Source organism: Artibeus jamaicensis, unplaced genomic scaffold (genome assembly GCF_021234435.1).
Source record: "Artibeus jamaicensis isolate MK-2021 breed Jamaican fruit bat unplaced genomic scaffold, CSHL_Jam_final contig_1016, whole genome shotgun sequence".
Lineage (NCBI taxonomy): Eukaryota > Metazoa > Chordata > Mammalia > Chiroptera > Phyllostomidae > Artibeus > Artibeus jamaicensis.
Window position 1 is genome coordinate 6822015 of NW_026521195.1, and position 18635 is coordinate 6840649.

The window sequence follows — 18635 nt, forward strand, 5'->3', positions numbered from 1 at the left end:
TTCTGCACGGGAACCAGCTGGTCAGAGAGCAGAGTGCATTCATCTTCTGATTGTTTTTCTGTTATCTTCTCTGGTCATTGGAGGTTCATAGTCACTTCTTTGATACCAGAAAGGATTTTTAAAACTACTTTCTTTCTAGATATGTTCCAGAAGCTGTGAGGGCCTAGAGGATTAGTCTGTATGTCAAATCCCCCTTTAAATTTTGCTCAATGTCCCCCTTTCTATTTTGAAGCGAAGGGTCATAGTGAATATAAACCAGTTTTCCTGGTCCAACCCAAGTTTACCTATGAAGGGACTCAGTATTCTTTTTAGGCTCTTTGGCAGAATATAGTAGCGTTTTATATCAATTTTTTACTCTTCTCCCATACCCCACCTGTTTTAAGGAAAAGCTGAATTTTACATTCTTTATGCCAATTTTGCCTCCATTGTTTTCGTTGACATTTTTTTGTTCTCCATTTTAAAAAGTCAAGCCTTCGCTGTTTGCACAGGCTGCATCTGGGCTGCAGACGCGTCTGAAGCAGCGGCGGGTTGCGCCAGCTCAGACGTTTCCATCCCTGTGGCTTTCAGAATGTTCCATTAGCCGGCCTACTGGCACATCTAATCGTTAGATCTAACAGTTGTATATGAATATGTAAAAGCCAAGTATCTCTCTTTAGCACACATAAGCTGACAAAAGTTATTGGTTGAAAATATTGTCAGCTTTTCTCTAAAGCCAGCCCCTTTTTATGTCACTGTGTCAGCAAATGACACTGAACTACCCTGTTTGCTGCCCAAGTCTGAACCCTGTAATATACCCACAACTTTGCCCTTTTGTTACATCCTCAATCCAACTAGTCATGAAACCTACTGGTTTCTTTCCTAAGAGCAGCTCTGGGCCCCCTGCCCACCCACACAGATAGCAGGGCTCGGTCACAAGCCCCGGAGCAGGGTCTTTGGGGGGCGGTCAAGGCGTGGCCACCCCTTGGGCTGAGCTGGTCAGAAGCATTTTCTTAGAGGAGAGCAAGCTTTCCAGGCCAGGGGAGAAGGCAGCATCTGGGTGGATCATGAGGGCCAGAAGCGGGTCCCCATGGATGGAAGGTTCTGAGGGCACAGGAGGGGTCTGCAGAGCTCACAGCAGAGACTCCACTGAAAACAGGGTGCTGATGATGAGCTGGAGCCCCTGTCTGGGCCGGGGCCAAGGGTCAGGGGCAACGATGATGTGCAGATGAGCTGTGCCTGCCTGCACGTCTCGGAGAGAGGGATGCCCGCAGTCTCTGGATCGAATCACTTTTTGTGTTTCCTTTCATGTTTTCATTGACTCTCTGCCACAAGCAGAGCCCAGGCCTAGACACTGAGGCAGCTACAGTGAAGAATTGGGATGTTCACAGTCCAGTAAATAAAACACTCTGGTTCTTGGCCCTGGCAGACAAAGATTAAATTAAAGCATTGATTAGTGATTAGCTGCTTGTACCAGACTGGAAGGTCAAAGCTGAAAACTTTTTTCGCCCTTCCTCATTGCTATCCTCTTCTTCGACTTTACTGTCTGTCTCTTTCCTTAGTGCCCCAGAGTGTCCCTGCCCGCAAGGTGAGGGGCAGGCGCTGTGCTCTCAGCCAGCCTGCTGGGCACCACTCCCCGGCTGGCAGGTGCGTCTGGGACTGGAGACTGGGCTTCTCACCCAGCGATCCCCAGGTTGTTCTCTGCGCTCTCTTTTGAAAGCATTTATTCAGTGAGAAAACGAGCCCCCAGGGTTATTTTAAAAACTATTTAGCTCTGGCTGGTGTGGGTCAGTGGACTGAGCACTGGCCTGTGAACCAGAGGGTCTCCGGTTCGATTTCCAGTCAGGGCACATGCGTGGGTTGCAGGCCCCTGGTCGGGGGCAAGTACGAAGCAACCGATCAATGTATCTCTCACACATTGGTGTTTCTCTCCCTCTTTCTCCCTTCCTCTCTCTAAAAATAAATAAATAAAATCTTCAAAAATTTATTTAGAATTAACTACGATGACTTTTTTTCTCTTTGAATGTTGAACTTTGCATGTCTCATCATTCCTTGGTAAATAGAGAGAAAACCCTAATGATTGCTTTGAATCCATGTCACTGAAAGATATAGGAAAAAAGAAAATTATAAAGTTATTAAGTGTCAGAAGTTAAAAGTATTTTGAAGTTCTTTTACATTATTATCCCCTTATTTTATTTCTAACAAAATCGAGGCTCGAGGTAAATGAGATGTACGAGCAGATGTGGTAGATGTTTAGCAAGTGTGGAGTATCTAACATTTGCCTAGTCAAGCCTTTCTCATTTTCTGACACTTGTTGATAAGATTGCAGAAGAAACTTTTTTTAAAAACGGCTAGGGACTGCTGCAGTGTTACCTGATCAACTGTAATGGGGGGAGAATCAGTTTTAAGTATTCTGGTTAGTACATCTTTTCTGTTTAGCGAACTAAAATGACCTCTGCAGTTGTCTAATGGTGGAAGGGAGGGAAGGGAGTGCTGGGTCCGCTGCTGTGGAATCACTGGGAGTCACGTCCCCCCACACTGGCTGTGCCTCAGTGCGCCCCCTGTGGGTTTAAGCAAAGCATTCGAGTGTCCCGGGATACCTGCCTCCCCGGTTAGTACGCCAAGCTGTCCACAGTCATGGGAGATGCTCCGCCATCACCTGTGTGATGGTAGAACCTGTAATTTTGAGGTGGGAAGCCCTTCACAGACAAGACTGGAGATGCAGAATTGAAGGGAAAATAGCATTTCAGCTGTGCTGACATTTGTGTTGCATTTTGAAAACAATTGAAAGATAAAACTTCTGTAAACTACTGTTCCCCAAGCATGAACAGTGGCTTGGGGATGAGGTGAGGTATTTTCCAACTTAATGACTGTAAAGCCCTCTCCTGTCCTTCCCCCCACTTTCCCGACTCTACATCATGTGTTTGAAAAAGCAGTGTCAGAAAGGCAAAAGGACACAGATCGGTGTGCTAACAAAGATTAAAAAAAGGAAGAAAGATCAGGTGGCATGATGCACTGTAACGTGACTATTAAGAATTTCTTACTCCTTGGCAGTTGGACTGTTTTTCTGAACACTTTGAAGATGGGAATGACTTTTTAAAAATGGAACTTTTTTTTGACTAACTACTTCAGAGGAGAGAAGCTATTTTGTAAATAAGCCAGGGGGCGTTCTGGTGTGGCTGCAGTTTTGTCATGCTGGCCCCCGATGGGCTGTTTCGAGGCCGATCGGGCCAGGTCTGCTCTTCCGCTCTGAGTCACGTCTCCCCTTCTTTTCCAGCGGCAGCCGCTTGGGAGGCCTGGTCACCGTGCTGTGCTTCTTCTTCAACCATGGGGAGGTAGGTGGTCACCCAGGGCTTGTCTGCCAAACCTTCTGGAAATACGAGCTTATTCTGTCATAGTCCAGTATTTTTAAAAATTTTAGATTTTTCTAATGGAAGTATAGGTTTCTTTTTCTAATTTAACTTCTTAAACTCTAGTAGCATTCTTGAAATGTTTGATCTTATTTTGATGCAGATTTTAAACACTAGCATTTATTTTAGTTAACTTCTCATGAGCATATCTTCTGTGATACGTCTCCTAGTGACTTGAAGAAGTAGCGGGTCTGTTCAGTGCTCTGTGCAATTTAAAGCTCATGGCTATAGTTTGTTTACCCGTGTGGAGATAACTTTTCACAGTAAGAACTATATTTTATATTATTATACTTGACATATTTTTAAGTGTCCTTTGCAGACTGTTTTATTATAGTTGTACATTTGCGCACACTGAAGGGCTTTCTAAGGAGATGGCACTGGAGAAAGCAGACTCCGGGTCCAGTCTACCTGTGTTCACGTGCGGCCTCTGTCATTTATTGGCCTTGTGACCTGGACAAGTCCTTTAATTTTCTTGCCTTGATTTTCTCTTTGTAAGTGGGCATATGATGTCACCCACTCATGGGGTTGTTGGGGAAGTGGATGGACTCATATGGGCAGAGGACCTAGAGCCGTGTTTGACGCACAGTAACTGCCATGCAGTGGTCAGTGTGTGCTGTTGCTGTGAGTAACTCAGTGCAGACTAGAGTCTACTGTACGTTCAAGGTGCCCATGAAAACCTTTCACTAAATTAGAGATGCAGCTGAATTTCTAGGAATAGATCTGCCTGGTATCCTTCCCGGTTAAATAAGTTTCTGTTAAGGAGAGGTGAAGGTCAGCTGCTTTGTGCGTTTACACACTCAGTGTCTGTGGTCTGTGAATGTGCGTGCGTTCCGAAGCTCAAAGAGCAGTGGGGTCAAGATTGAACTTTTTAAATATTCAGTGGGTTACTAATGGGTATTGAACTAACATGTGCAGAATATGTAGGGTCACAGAAATGTAAAAGTAGAGTGATTTTCTATATTAGAGCACTTGACAAATGATTGCAGTATAACATTGATTAATTGGTTTGGTGTGAGTTTTGAGTGGGAACATTTTTAAAAAGGGATTATTTGGCTCTTTTTGACTGTGGGTGCTGCTCAGTGTCGCAGTGCGGACCCCGAAGCGAAGAGCACAGGTTCTGCGAGGGCGGTCTGAGGAACAGGAGGTGCCCGCCTGGCACTGGAAGCAGCGGCCACGAGTGTGCACGTGCGGCAGTGGCAGAAAGGGCCGCTGCACACCTGTGTGGTTTACTTACCGGTACCTCCCCGACAACCCGAATACAAATTCAAAGGCTCGAAACTGCAGGGCCTACCGTGTTGCCCTTAGAGGTGGAGGCTGCCCGTTCCCGACCTTGCTTTTCTCATGGTGGCGGTGCGCGCAGAGCACGGGCAGCGCTCGGCGCAAAGTCTTCGGTTTTTAGCAGTGGGGCTCAGACTGTCCGGCTGTGATAGATTTCTCAGGTGATAGATTTTAAAAATAGTTTCCATCTACTTGGCATATTTAAACATGCTTAGTTACATCATCTTCTACTTAGGAAAAGGTAAACTTGGTGTGATTTGAATTTTGGTTTTACTGAAATAGGTGGATACTTGTATCAGTAACTAGTTTTGGGCAGACAAATGACCATTTTGGGTCATGACATATATTAAAATTGGGAGCATTATTTTAAATTTAGTGTAAAATAATGGTGGGAATTCAAGTAACTGAAAACTATTTTATTGTAATTTTGTATTCATTTTGTTTTTCAGATTGTGAGATTTTCAGACCCTGTATTTTTCAGACTTTTAAAACTGTTGCCTAAAGCATATGATAAGCATCTCCTTTTCACCTGGGGAGAAGCACCTACCCTTGTAGCACCTCTTCGTGCAGTCAGTGAGCTTTGCTACAGCATCAGGGTTCTGCTCCTTGGGATTGCTGGGCGCTTACTAATTGGTGCCTTCTTTTTGGAAGAGCTATTTTAACTTAATCATGGGAGCGAGTGCTTTACGTGCCAGAAAATAGTCGTGAATTGTTACTTGCTTTTAAGTTCTATTTCCATTATTTGGCTTGCTCTGTACTTGAGTCTAAGAGAATACGTGACATACTTTTAAAAGTAATCTTTCTCTAAGGTGATTTTACAATGGAAAAATTTTGCCCAAACCAAAGAACTACAAAATACATAATATAAAAGGATTAACTCGATTATTTAAAACAGAAGTTTAAATGTAAAACATGTGAAAATGCAATAAAAGACCTGTTCATTGCTTAGAGGTTATACATTTCATAATAAAATTATGCTGATGTTTTCATTTATCTAGGTTTTTAAAAAATGGTGATTCTGTTCCTATTGAAGATTATTGCTCAGGTGTAAGCTCGTGGTTTTGTTCTGTCTTCAGAATGTTTCCTTGTGATAAGTCAGATGTATGTAGCATGCATGGTGCTGATTGAAAAGCATCCAGATCATTGCATTAAAAAAGAACTAAATATTTTTCCCAATTTTGAATGTTAGAAATTTATTATAGGTAAAATAGGTTTGTTTTGCTTTTTCACAACGAGATTTTAAAAATTGTTATCAGTCCTGGCTAACAATGTTTTCTATAATCCATGTTCACAGATAAAAAGGTTTATACATATGAAGAAGAAAATCCCTATGTTTTTTAAACTAAATAATTCAAAGTACAGGGTCTGGCACAAATAACACCCCTTTTTTTAATTACAAAATTTTTTATTACAAAATCATAAGCATATAATTCTGTAATATAACAATATCACACCCAAGCACATTATATGACATTTTAGGTGAAATGTTCAAATTAAAACTATAAATTATCGGACTTCCGCCAAGATGGAGGCATAGGTGGAAATGCCGTGCTTTCTCACACAACCAAGTTTAGAGACAACAAAATATTAGCAACAGAAAACACAGCCAGAACACAGAAAATTGAACTTTTCGGAAGTCTGATAACAACGAATTCTTCAGCCTGACCAGTAAGAGGGGTGAAACCAGCAGCTGGCGGAGCGGGGTTGCACAGGAAAACTCGGTCAGACAGACTCAGGCGCACGGATCGCAGGTGTGGGGTTGCAACGGGTGGACCCAGTGAGTGACCCAGTGAGCGACCGGGGGATCTGGCAAGGGTGAGGGGCGGCGGGTTGACTGTACTGGCGCATTCCTGCACAGATAGACTGGGGAGGGAGCGGGCAGTGAGACGGGACTGAGTGGATCCCATCGACTGGAGGCAGCAGAGACAGCCGCTATTTCCCAGCTCTGACCCCGCCTTCACATACAGCGTCACAAACCAGCGACTCTACCCTGGTGAACACCTAAGGCTTCGCTCCTCACCCAGCAGTGGGAAGCAGGACAGGGGGACACCATTTCCCCACTCTGACCCCGCCACCACATACAGCATCACAACCCAGCAACCCGCCCTGGAGGCCCCGCCCTGCCCCTAAGGCTCCGCTCCTCATACTTAATTGGCGAGAACAGACCAAAAATGGCTCAAGAAGATCTCAGAGCCCCAGAGCCCATAAATCTAGGTGACCAAGAAATAGCCAAACTTTCAGATACACAGTTCAAAACACTGGTGATCAGGATGCTCACAGAACTGGTTGATTTTAGTCACAAATTACAGGAACATATGAAGGCTAAACTAATTGAAATGAATGGCAATGTACAGGAAACCAATAGTAATGGAAAGGAAACTGGGACTCAAATCAATGGAGTGGACCAGAAGGAAGGAAGAAACAACCAAACAGAAAAGAATGAAGAAACAAGAATTCAAAAAAAAAAGAGAGGCTTAGGAACCTCCAGGACATCTTTAAACGCTCCAACATCCGAATTATAGGGGTACCAGAAGGGGAAAAGGAACAGCCACCAGTGGAAAACTTATTTGAACAAATAAAAAAGGAGAACTTCCCCCAATCTGGCAAAGGCAATAGACTTCCAGGAAATCCAGGAAGCTCAAAGAGTCCCAAAGAACTTGGACCCAAGAAGAAACACACCAAGGCACATCATCATTACATTAGCCAAGATTAAAATGAAGGAGAGAATCCTAGAAGCAGCGAGAGACAAGGGGACAGTCACCTACAAAGGAATTCCCATCAGACTGTCAGCTGATTTCTCAAAAGAAACCTTACAGGCAGGAAGGGGCTGGAAAGAGGTATTCCAAGTCATGAAATCCAAAGACCTACAACCAAGATTACTCTATCCAGCAAAACTTTCATTTAGAGTGGAAGGACAGATAAAGTGCTTCTCAGATAAGATCAAATTCAAGGAGTTCATCATCACCAAGCCCTTATTATATGAAATGTTAAAGGGACTTATCTAAGAAAAAGAAGATAAAAAAGATGAACAGTGAAAGGACAGCAAACGCACAGTTATTAACAACCACATCTAAAACAAAAGCAAACTAACAGGACAGCTAGATCAGGAGCAGAACCATAGAAATGAAGATCACATGGAGGGTTAGCAACAGGGAGGAGGAGAAGGTACAGAAAATAAGTAGCATAGATGGTAGGTAGAAAATAGGTAGGGGGGAGGGCAAGAATAGTTTGGGAAATATAGAATCCAAAGAATTTGAGACACATGGACATAAACTAAAGGGGGGAATGGCAGGGGTAGGGGAATGCAGGGGTGGAGGGGAATGAAGGGGGGAATAGAACAACTGTAATGGCATAATCAATAAAATAAAAATTTTTTTAAAATCCTATAAATTATCACACCCATATTATTACCCTACCAACCACACCCAAGCAGGTATTACTTCTGCTGGACTCAGTATGTACAAGGATGGCTTTAGAGGCATAGCTAGTTACCCTTTTTTATTACATGTAACATATTTTTCTGACCTGTGTTAGTTTCTTTAATATTTTTGAACTGAAATGAGATAAAAATATAAAAATAAATGTACTCATTTCTAGTTACTTATTGACCTAGTTATGTAATTTATATAAGATTTGGAAAGAAATTCTCAGAACACTTTGAAACAGTCTCATTAGTCCTTATAATATTCTTGTATGGTAAATAAGCAGTAAATAATATTATTCTGATGTGCATTAAAATGGAAGCACTGAATGGTTAAGTGTTGGGCTGGGTTCATTAAGCAGGGAGCGAATTTTGAGTTTTCTGACTAACCAGCAATCTCCCCAAACTTCTCTGAGCACATGCAGTGCTTAGGTAGGGGTGCTCTCAGGTCGGGGAACGAATTCTATTGACTAGAATGTACCTCTTGACTATGAGGCTGTGTCGTCTTTAAAGAAACCCTGCATGACTTGAAAGACGTAATGATTTCTTCTAGAGTGACTAACTTAGTAGTAATAGTGTCTCATTTTTGTATTTACTCCAGTACAGGGTTTTAAAACGGAAAGATGGTCTTGTTGATATATTTAGTTTGCATGCAGAGAAATGCTTGAGTTTGACAGCTGGGGCAGGATATTATGTAATTAAGTGTAAAGTAAACTCTTCAGAAAGATTGATACTTGACTGTTTTAGGACTTCTGTTATTTTATTTGAAATAAAATAGTTTGGGCCAGAAAAATGGCCATTTGGGGTCATGACATATTAAAATTGGGAGCATTAATTGAAATTTAGATCCTCTCTGCCACTTTTAAATACTTTGCGGCCCAGGGTCTCTCAGGCAAAGGAGAATAAGAACAGTATTGGAATGCTCCTTCTTAGCAGCGTTGTGGATGAAAATACTCACATTGATGACCGCAAAGAGTTCTGAAGTCTCAGTTATAGTTTTTCAGAAATTCATGTCAAAGAAGACAGTGTCGATTTACACAACCAGTTCAAACGAGACGATTTTAACTTTGGCAGAGCATCTTCTGGCTCGTCCCCCCCCCCCCCCGTCCCGTGAGGCTGGGGCTGGAGTTTGGGGTGCGGGGCTGCGAGCAGTGCACACCATCCGCATTTCACGGGATCTGGGTTCTGAGTGCCCCCTCTCAGCAGGGCCCTCACTCCCCGGTTTTGCTGTTGGTGGGAATTTGTGGCTTGCTTGACAACACACCATTTAAATTATGTGCGAGAGATTTTTCTCCGTCCACGTAAATAGCAGCTCTCACTTGGTACGCCTTACTTAACAAAACTGGCGACTGTACTGTCCGCTGTGGTTCTTCCCCAGTGCACCCGCGTGATGTGGACGCCGCCTCTCCGAGAAAGCTTCTCCTACCCGTTCCTCGTGCTGCAGATGTTGCTCGTCACTCACATTCTCAGGTAACTCCCACTTCCCTCGGCGTCGGTTCGTGGTTTGTGTTGCCTTGAATAACTTGAGGTAGGATTATAAGCTTCCATAATAAGAACAATATAATAACATAACTAAGATCATGCTGATGCTAGGTTGAATTCATAAAGTTATTTTAAGAATATAATGTCAGAATATTTACTATCAAAAACATTTCCTTAACCTGCCTTCCAGTCAGTGCCCTTCCTCTTTCTCCGTGGTCCACAGGCCCTCCTCCCGCCGGCCCTGTGGAGCAGCAAACCCGTGTCGCTTGTTCCACTGTCTCCACTTTCCCAAGTCATTTCTATCACCACCACAGCCTCCCAAAAACAGGCAGAAAGAAGGGGGAGAGCTGGGGACAGCAGAGGGTCCTTCGGGGCAAAGAACAGGTCGCAGAATTGCTGTGGCCACATATAGGAACACGTGTACCTCTCCACTCTCCATGTGGTTAGCATCCCAGCAAGTCAGAGGCAGGAGGCACCACTCACAGGCCAGAGATCTGCTAGGAGAATTCCTGCTAAAAATGCAGGATGGGGTTGGGCGGCCCAGTCCTCTGGCCTTCAGCTAGAGACACAGGATTCCAGACCCACTCAAGTGGGGAAAAGGACTGAGAACAGTTTCCCACCTTCTGCTAACAAATACGGAGTTTGGAGGGCGCTGCCTCAGTTCAAGGGTGAAAGTACACCAAGAGGGGCCTATGGGAAAATAGAGCAGAGTGTGGTGAAAATCTGAAGATGACTGGGACTAAGAGGGTCCTTTCTGTGATCTGAAGAATATAGTGGACCTGGTTGAGGTCTGTTGCTTTGGACGCTCTGATTCATCAGTGGAAAGGTCAGCAGTAGAGCTGGGAGGTGGCTTTTTCTCTTTTGTGATGTTTTTATATGGGCCTTTGGCCACTTTTATTTCAGCTCTTCAAGTCCCTGCAATTCCAGCCTACAGGCTTTCTCTTGGATGCCTTTTATTATGGGATTTAGAGCTTCTTTAGTTTAGCATCTTCAGATGAGGAAACCTGTGAATTCCTTACCTTTGGCCCCGAGGCACCTGGGAGGCAGCCACACCCTGACCTTGTTTTGTTTCTCCTGTGTGGTGCAATGTGTAACTGCCTGCCCAGAAGTCTCTAATTCCTGATTTTTCTTCGACCTCTGCTCCTCTCTTAAATCCAGTGATGACAAACCTTTGCTTCCTCTCTCTCTCCCTCACTGCGCTGATCCGGCAGCCATGGATGGCGCTGCTCGCCCGCCAGCCCTGCTCCCTTTCACCCACCCTGGGGGACGTGCTGCAGGAGGCCCTGCCAGCTCCCCAGGGCCGCCCTAACAAGCCACCACAACCTTAGATTTACCGCCTTACTTCTCAGTCCTGGAGGTCGGGGAGCCTGAACTCAAGGTGCCAGCAGGGATGTACTTCTTCCCAGGGTTCAAGGGGCAGACCAGTGCCCTTGACCTTTCTGACTTTGGGAGGCTGTGGCCCAGCCTGTGGCCCCTTCTGTCTTCAGAACCGGCCACTGCAGGTTGAGTCCTCCTGTCCTCAGTTCCCTCCAGCCGCCCTCTGTGCCTTCTAAGGACCCCTGTGGTCATCGGGGATAATCCTAGATAATCTGGATGATCCACCTGGGTAATCTGGGCTAATCTCCCTATGCTGGAGGTCATCTGATGGGTCACCTGCACTCCCCTGTGCTGGGTAAGGTGACCTATGCATGTTTCCAGGGACTAGAACACAGGCCTGTTTGGAGGCCATTTTTCCCCGAGCACCATAGGACTGCCCCTTTCACTCTTCCCTGCTTCAGGGGCTGCCTTCTGGTAGGTTCTTCTGTCTAGTTCTCCGGGTGCTTCTGTGGCAAGCTCTCTCTCTCTCCATTTTCTCCAGCTGCCTGGTCGTTGTCACGTCCGCCTTGTCACCTGCACCTTCCTGTCTTTCCTGTTGGTTTTTACAGAACAGTTTTAGGCTTTCCTATTGGTGTGGAGTCTGGTGGACGCTTGCCTTTCCCTGTGGCAACAGCCGCATTCCGGGCAGATCCCACCGCCCTCTCCTGGAGGTGCAGCCCCTCCTTCCCGCCTGGGTGGCAGCCTCGGCCCTGTTGGTCAGCTGTGTCTTCTGGCACGTCATCCTTCTCACCGAACGCTGCCTGCTTTGGTGGCCCAGTCACATTCTTTAGGTCTGGGCCCCCCTGCAGCGACGTCTCCTGGGGGTGGGGAGTGGATGGCGTGGGCGAGCCTGGAAGAAGAGGGACAGCTGGTGTGGCTGCAGCTCCTGGGGCCACTGTATGGCGGGGACAGCCTGTCTCTAGTACGGGGAGTCGTTTATAAGTAAGGTTAGGAAGATGTTTTACCCTAGCATACTGGTTTTGTCCAGCTTTGAACTTCAAATATTTTTAGAAGTTCGGTTTTGTGTAAGTCACCTCATACCAGCCAGTCTTAGCTCGCACTTGGTCGTCCATGGCCACACCTCCGTCCCCGCTTCTGCTGCCCTGGCTTGGCACTGTACCAGCATCGCCGCCCGCTGGAGTTCTTGGTTTTTTATTTGTCCCCTGCCCCCGCTGTACCCGGTGCCCGGCTGCCAGGTTAGTGCTGAATTACGCTCAGAAACCATTGCCTCTCATTAACCATGCAGTGAAAATCTCGTTCAGTATTCGAAAGCAGTGGGAAAATGCTTTATTTTAGACAGTGGCTTTCACCTTTTTGCCTATGACCTACAACAGGGGTGTCACACTCATTTTCACCAGGGGCCACATCAGCCTTGCGGTTGTCTTCAAAGGGCTGGAATAATTTTAGAACCATACAAATGTAACTACTCCTTAACAGTTAAGGAGCGGAAATTACATTTGGCCCTTCGAAGGCAACTGCGAGGCTGATATGGCCCCTGGTGAAAATGCATTGGACACCCCTGATCTCCGAGAAAGACAAAGTACATTATTCATTGTGACCTCATACACCATACGTGCGTATCCACACACAGCCCGAAGAGTTTCATGGCGGACAACCTTATTATGTAGGGTGCAAGCATATTTTTTTCATTGCACTCCATTAAACGTTGCTGGTTCTTATCTAATAAATTAATTTTGTAATTGGAATTGAAAATTGCTCGATTTAGGGGCATGATAGAGGTGGACTAGAGCAGCACAGGCATGTCCTTGGGAGAAGGGACACTTCAGTGCACGTGCATCCCACGGTTTGTCACACGGTCTAAGGGGCACACCTGGTAGCTTTAAGATGTTCACATGCACACACTTCCCATTGTGAAGATATTAGGTGTGTTGGAGGCTTTGCACTGGCTCACTGATTTAGGACAAAAGTAGTTCTTAAAAATAACATGAAACAAAAGCACCACACCCACCTCAAAATCCCCTAAATTACAAGTTGGACCGAAGTGAGGCATCCGTAGGTGGCTCAGAGCGACCCCCGCCTTTGGGTCCTCTTGTCTTGTCTATGTCCTGCCTGGGCAGGGCCCACTTTCATCCCACATCCCAGGGTCTCCTCAGCTGCTCGGCATGAATCCGTGCCAGACTTGGGTGCAGAATCCGTGCCAGACTTGGGTGCAGAATCCGTGCCGGACTTGGGTGCAGAATCCGTGCCGGACTTGGGTGCAGAATCCTGCGGAGCAGCAGATGCTGCTTTCTGTGGTTTTGCCAGGCGTTGCTGTTTTTCCACAGGAATCTGCCAGAATAGAGTTAGAAAAACTTCAGCAGATATGCCAACCCAGGCCTCCCTGCCCCGCACTTTGACTTTGTTTGTTTTTACAGTAATAATGGGTAATTACTTTGCCTAGAAAGTTGCTGAAGTGAGTGTCACGCAGTATGATTTCTAACCCTTTGGTTTCATTGTCCAGTTTATGGTGTAACCAGATCATGTCCAGAGATTCTGATTTGCAGCAGGTTGGGGCCGCGCTGGAATATTTTGTGGTTAAACCGAGTGATTTGTCTTTGTCTTCTCAAGGGCCACGAAACTTTACAGAGGCAGCTTGGCCGCCCTGTGTGTTTCCAACGTGTTCTTCATGCTCCCGTGGCAGTTCGCTCAGTTCGCGCTTCTCACCCAGGTAAGGGGCTTCTGTGTCTCACCGGCTTGAGCTCATTCGTATGAAATTATAGAACCGAAAATGTATGACTGACTCCTAAAAGGTTTTGTTTTTGTTTTAGTTAATCCTTGTGAACAAAGTTCAGGGCAGGGAAGTGTGTAGGATTGTCTGATTAGTGGGTGTTAATTACGAACTAGAAGAATGCATTTCTTGAACTCCCATTTGTAAGAATGCAAGATTGCCTGTCTTGCTCAGTATTTGTTGGTGTGCTTGAAAGAGGGCGAGTACTCTCACTTGATGGGTTTCTTTTAGGGAAATGTATTTCTTTTATGAATAATGCCGTACATTCTTACCTTGGATAAGCACACCCAGGATAACACAGGATAAACAGCAAAACAGTTCATTTTCCTGTAACTCCTCTGCTGACCTGTGACTTACATGTCCTCTTCCCATGTCATCTTGCCTCCCTTTCTCTCCAAACGGAGGTCTCTAAAACAAGGGATAGCTGCTTGTGGAGAGGGGCAAATTGTGTGTTTATCTCTCTCTCTGACCCCGGCCCCCACCCCTTCTGTATTGTGCTGGCCATGTTTATATTCATATAAAGCAGTGAAAGAGTCACTTTTTCACGTTCTCTGAAATTCCTAGCTTGAGAAAAGAAATGAGGCCTGGATTTTGTCCTGACTCCATTCATTGGCTTCTTAACTTGGACGGACTGCTTAATGCTCCTTAGTTTCCATTTCCTGGTTGTGAAATAAGATGTTAAGGGCCCACTTTAGAGGGTCATGGTTAGGGTCAGATGAGATAGTGTATAAGGCTCTTAACACCTTACCTGGTGCTTCTGCCAGACTCGGCAGGGTGAGTACTGGCAGAAGGTACTGTTACTGTTTAAAAAGAGGCTGTCTTTGTACTCAGTTCTTTCTTCGATCTCATCTCTTAGGCTCCTTTGTCATCTCTCCCGTGATGACATTGTAAATGTGTCTGGTTTCAAGTGTCCCTGAAAGTCACTCCTTAAGACCCTGCCCTATGGGCCACTGTGTGTTGCTTAGACCCTGGGTGGAAGGGGAGCTTCCAGGGAGAGGAGATGGCCTGCCTTCGGGGGCAGGGGCAGTGGGGGTGCCCAGGGGGTCCTACAGTGCAGGGGAGGAGACAGGGCACACTCCTCCACTGCTGTGGTGCCATTATCAGTCACTCCAGCAGTGCGGTGACCCCGGGGACAGGCCAGCCCTTGGGGGAAGGGCGGCCTTGGCTTTCTTGCTGATAGCCACTTCGTTTGTAGCATGCTTGGAGATAAAATACTTGATGAATGGAACTTACCTAGTGTTTTACTATTTGGCTGTTTGCAAAGTAGGAGGAGCTTGGAATTCAGTTTGAATTCCTGTCTGCAGGGAGAAGGGTGGAGAGGTGTCACCTGACGGAATACCGCGTGTCTGGCCCAGAGGCACACTTCCGTCATTCAGTCAGCTCATCTACGTGACCCCGGCGCACTCAGAATTCCCGGTGGACACGCACACAGTGTTGTTCAGAACTGCAGAGGAACTCAAAATTACCTTTGTGGTGAAAGTCCTGCTCACTTGAAATTTGATAAATTAGGTAACACGAAAATTTGTATAAATGAGAGAGAACACCAATGAAGATACTTGTATAGAGTGACTAACAAGCAGAACTTATTTTAAGTTCTTCCTGTATTAGTTATAAAAATACATTAATACACACATGCATTACATAATTATTTTTTAGTTTAATGTACCTTCTCCAATTATGCACCAGTCATCATCGTATGTTACAATTACATTCTGTTGTTTCACTGGGCGAGGCCACGTGTGACTGTGCGTGTTCACAGTAGAGTCACCCCAACGTTAAAGTGAGGGTCGTTTTGGAGAATTCACAAAGTAGGTAACTTGGATGGTTCATTACGAGAGCTGCATATGGAAAAGAGAAATCTACTGAAATTTGCTATATTAGTGTGCTGACTATATTCGATAATCAGTTGTTGGGTAAGAGAGGAACTACAGAACTCACTTTCAAAATAAATACAGATCAATTTGAAACAACAATAAAAATAATCTTTTTTATTCTGATAGCTACCTTTTGTATATATAACTTTTATCTTGAACAACTTCTGTTTCAATTTCAGATTGCATCATTATTCACAGTGTATGTCGTGGGATACATTGACATATGCAAATTACGGAAGATCATTTATATACATATGGTAATGGTTTTTAAATTTGTCTTTTGTTCTCCTTTGAGCTGATCTTAAAATAAACTCCTGATTAGTATTTGGTTTGCTTATGGTTGAAACTAGTCATAACATGATTCCATGACTAAAACAAGTGGCATTCAAAAATTGCGATACAGTTGACAGACCTTGTTTTCAAGGCTACCCAGGAGTTTTAGTTTGGGTCATTTTACCTGATTTGAGGTGCTTGTGCCTGACTTAATATGTTATCTGTAAGAGAGATAATTCATGAAAGAGAAACATGGAGTACCATATTATCCAGGGCCTTCTATCAGAAGGATGTGGAATGTTCATTGACTGAGTACCAACTCTCCAGCCACATGGGGATATTCCAGTGAATGGAGCTACAAAGATCCCAGCACGTGTATTGATTACATTCCAGCAGAATGGAGGAGGAGAGGAGACGGGATAGGTAATAAACACAGCGACAGCGTAGATTGTATAGGACTAGACAAAAGGAGAGAGAGAGAACGAGTCCTGGTCCCCTGGGGAGATTGGGGTGCCAGTGTCAGGGCTGGGAGGCCGAGGTGGCAGATGGGTGGGCAGGGCCGTTCTTGCTGAGACAAGTCATGGAGCTAAGGTTGGAAGGGAGAGGACCTGGGGTTTGCTAAGTAGATTACACGGAGAGGGATGTTCTAGGTCAGCGAGACCGCTAGAGCGAATATCCCAAGCCTGGGTGGGTAGTTTTGACGAGTATTTATTCTTTAAAAACATTTCTTTTTTTTTCACTCTTTCTTTATAATTTTGATGGATTTTTTCCTATAGTTTTAGTTACTACAATATACCATTATTATTTTTTATTCTCTAATAATTGAGTCACATAAAAGGACATTTATACTATCTGGGGAAGTTATGAACAAAGTTATGACATGAACCGCCACGAGCCTGCCCTCCAGTTGAGAACGAGAACTCGTGACACCCCCAGGGACAGCTTGTGTCCTGACCTGTTAAATCACGCCCCACCTGCCTTTCCCCAGGACTTAGCCAGGCGTGCGCTCCTCAGCGCTCCACCGGGCGGGGCCGAAGTGGGTGTGCAGTTGTTCCTGTGGAAGCCAGTACAATAATAAAGGGTAACACCAGAACAGACTCTCTTTCTGGTACTCACAACTGTAAACCTACTTTTGTCCCACCCTGTATTTTTATTGCTAAATATTAATATTTTTTTAAGATTTGTAAAAATGGTATAGTTTTAAGAGACTTACATTTTTACTCAGGTTTCTGAGATTTCTGTGTTAATGGAGTTTAGAGATTGTCTTTGCTTTATATTTTTCATTGTGTAAATAAAACACTGTTTATCCATTTTCTTACTGAAAGACACTTAGGTATTTCCCTCTGTTTCTTCGTTTATGAGTAGTCCTGCGCATTGTTACGTGTGCTGCCCTGGGGTGTGTGTGTTGAGTTTCTGTAGGGCATTTACATGGCAGTAGAACTTCTGGGTGGTAAATTATATACCTGCTCAACTTCATAACTTAATACTGTAGTGTTTTTCAAAAGTGATTAGACTACTTGAGACATAATGTAGAACAGTCATGTCTTTATATCCTTTTCTGTTTTGTCAATCTGATGAGTATAAAATGGTGTGCTAATGGCTTTAATTCGTGTTTTCTGTCACTCACAATAAAGCTGACCATCTTTTGGTGTGTTTGTGGGTCCTTTGTGTTTCCCTTTTTGTGACATTACCGTTCATACCTTTTACCAGTTGTTCTCTTGTGTCTGAGAGAGAGGGCATCTGTTTTACTCACTGCAGGGTGATCCGCTGTTTTCATTCCTTGTATAGGTGCTTGAGTTGTTCCCTACTGGGCCGACTCCAGGCTGTCTTCGTTGTCCTTTTAACCCAATTTTGTCACACTCTGAGCACTTTTAAAAAGTATATAGAGGCTAAAGTTCACCAGGTGCTTTCCTGCATCTTTCTAGGTGATCTCATATGTTATCACAGTGATAGATTGTATTGATAGACTTTCTACATTAAGAATCCTCACTTTTCTCCTAAACACAACTTTCATACAGCTCTGGATTCACCTTGCTGTTACTTTGTCAGGATTTTTAAATACCTGTTCCTAAATGGGATTGGACTGTACGTTCTTTTTGACACTTGGCTTATTTTCCCCCAGACTGTTTAATACAGTTTTTTAACATTGCAGTAAAACCTCAGTGTGTTTAGATTCTGTCACACAACCACCCGGGCAGCTGGGGATGAGGACTCGGACCAGAGTTACAGAAGCACTCGAGTTACACAGGTTCCCCTCGCAGTGCAGCCTCTCTTGGGTTGATGGTGTGACTTACCAAATAGGGAGCATCTTCTTCCGTCATCCCTTCACAAACTCCTGTTTTACATAAAGGGGAAAAATAAATTATCTCCAAATAGGATTTTCCCCATTTCTTTATTGTGGTAAAAACAACGTAAAATTTACCATCTTAATCCTTTTAGGTATACATATCCATGATACTAAGTGCACCCAGACTCCAGAACTCTTCTGAAACTCTGTAGCCACTGAACAACAATTCCCTGTCTCACTTCCCCCAGCACCTAGAAACCACCCCCCGCGTTCTGCTTTCTATGTCTGTGATCCTGACTGCTCTAGGTACTTCCTGTAAGTGAGATCATGCAGCATCTGTCTTCTCCTAAGTGGTTTTTTCCACTCAGCCTAATGTTCTCGGGTCCGTTCATGTTGATGCAAATGGCAGGATTTCCTTCCTTTTTATGGCTGAATAGTATCACACATATTCACATATGTATTCATATATCAGTATATGCTCATGTATACAGGAGTGGGCAAAAGTAGGTTTACAACTGTAATACAAATAAATAATGCAATATATAATAAT

General features: G+C 44.5%; 1 protein-coding gene across 1 annotated transcript in view; it reads left to right on the forward strand.

Annotated features, from left to right (window-relative positions):
* The window catches only part of DPY19L1 (dpy-19 like C-mannosyltransferase 1), a 69075-nt gene that overhangs the window by 24402 nt on the left and 26038 nt on the right, over nucleotides 1-18635 (forward strand). Inside the window, exons 7-10 of the mRNA XM_053661689.1 lie at nucleotides 3254-3311; nucleotides 9464-9555; nucleotides 13492-13591; nucleotides 15705-15782. Coding sequence (XP_053517664.1) covers nucleotides 3254-3311; nucleotides 9464-9555; nucleotides 13492-13591; nucleotides 15705-15782 — 328 coding nt within the window. The remainder of the gene's footprint in view (nucleotides 1-3253; nucleotides 3312-9463; nucleotides 9556-13491; nucleotides 13592-15704; nucleotides 15783-18635) is intronic.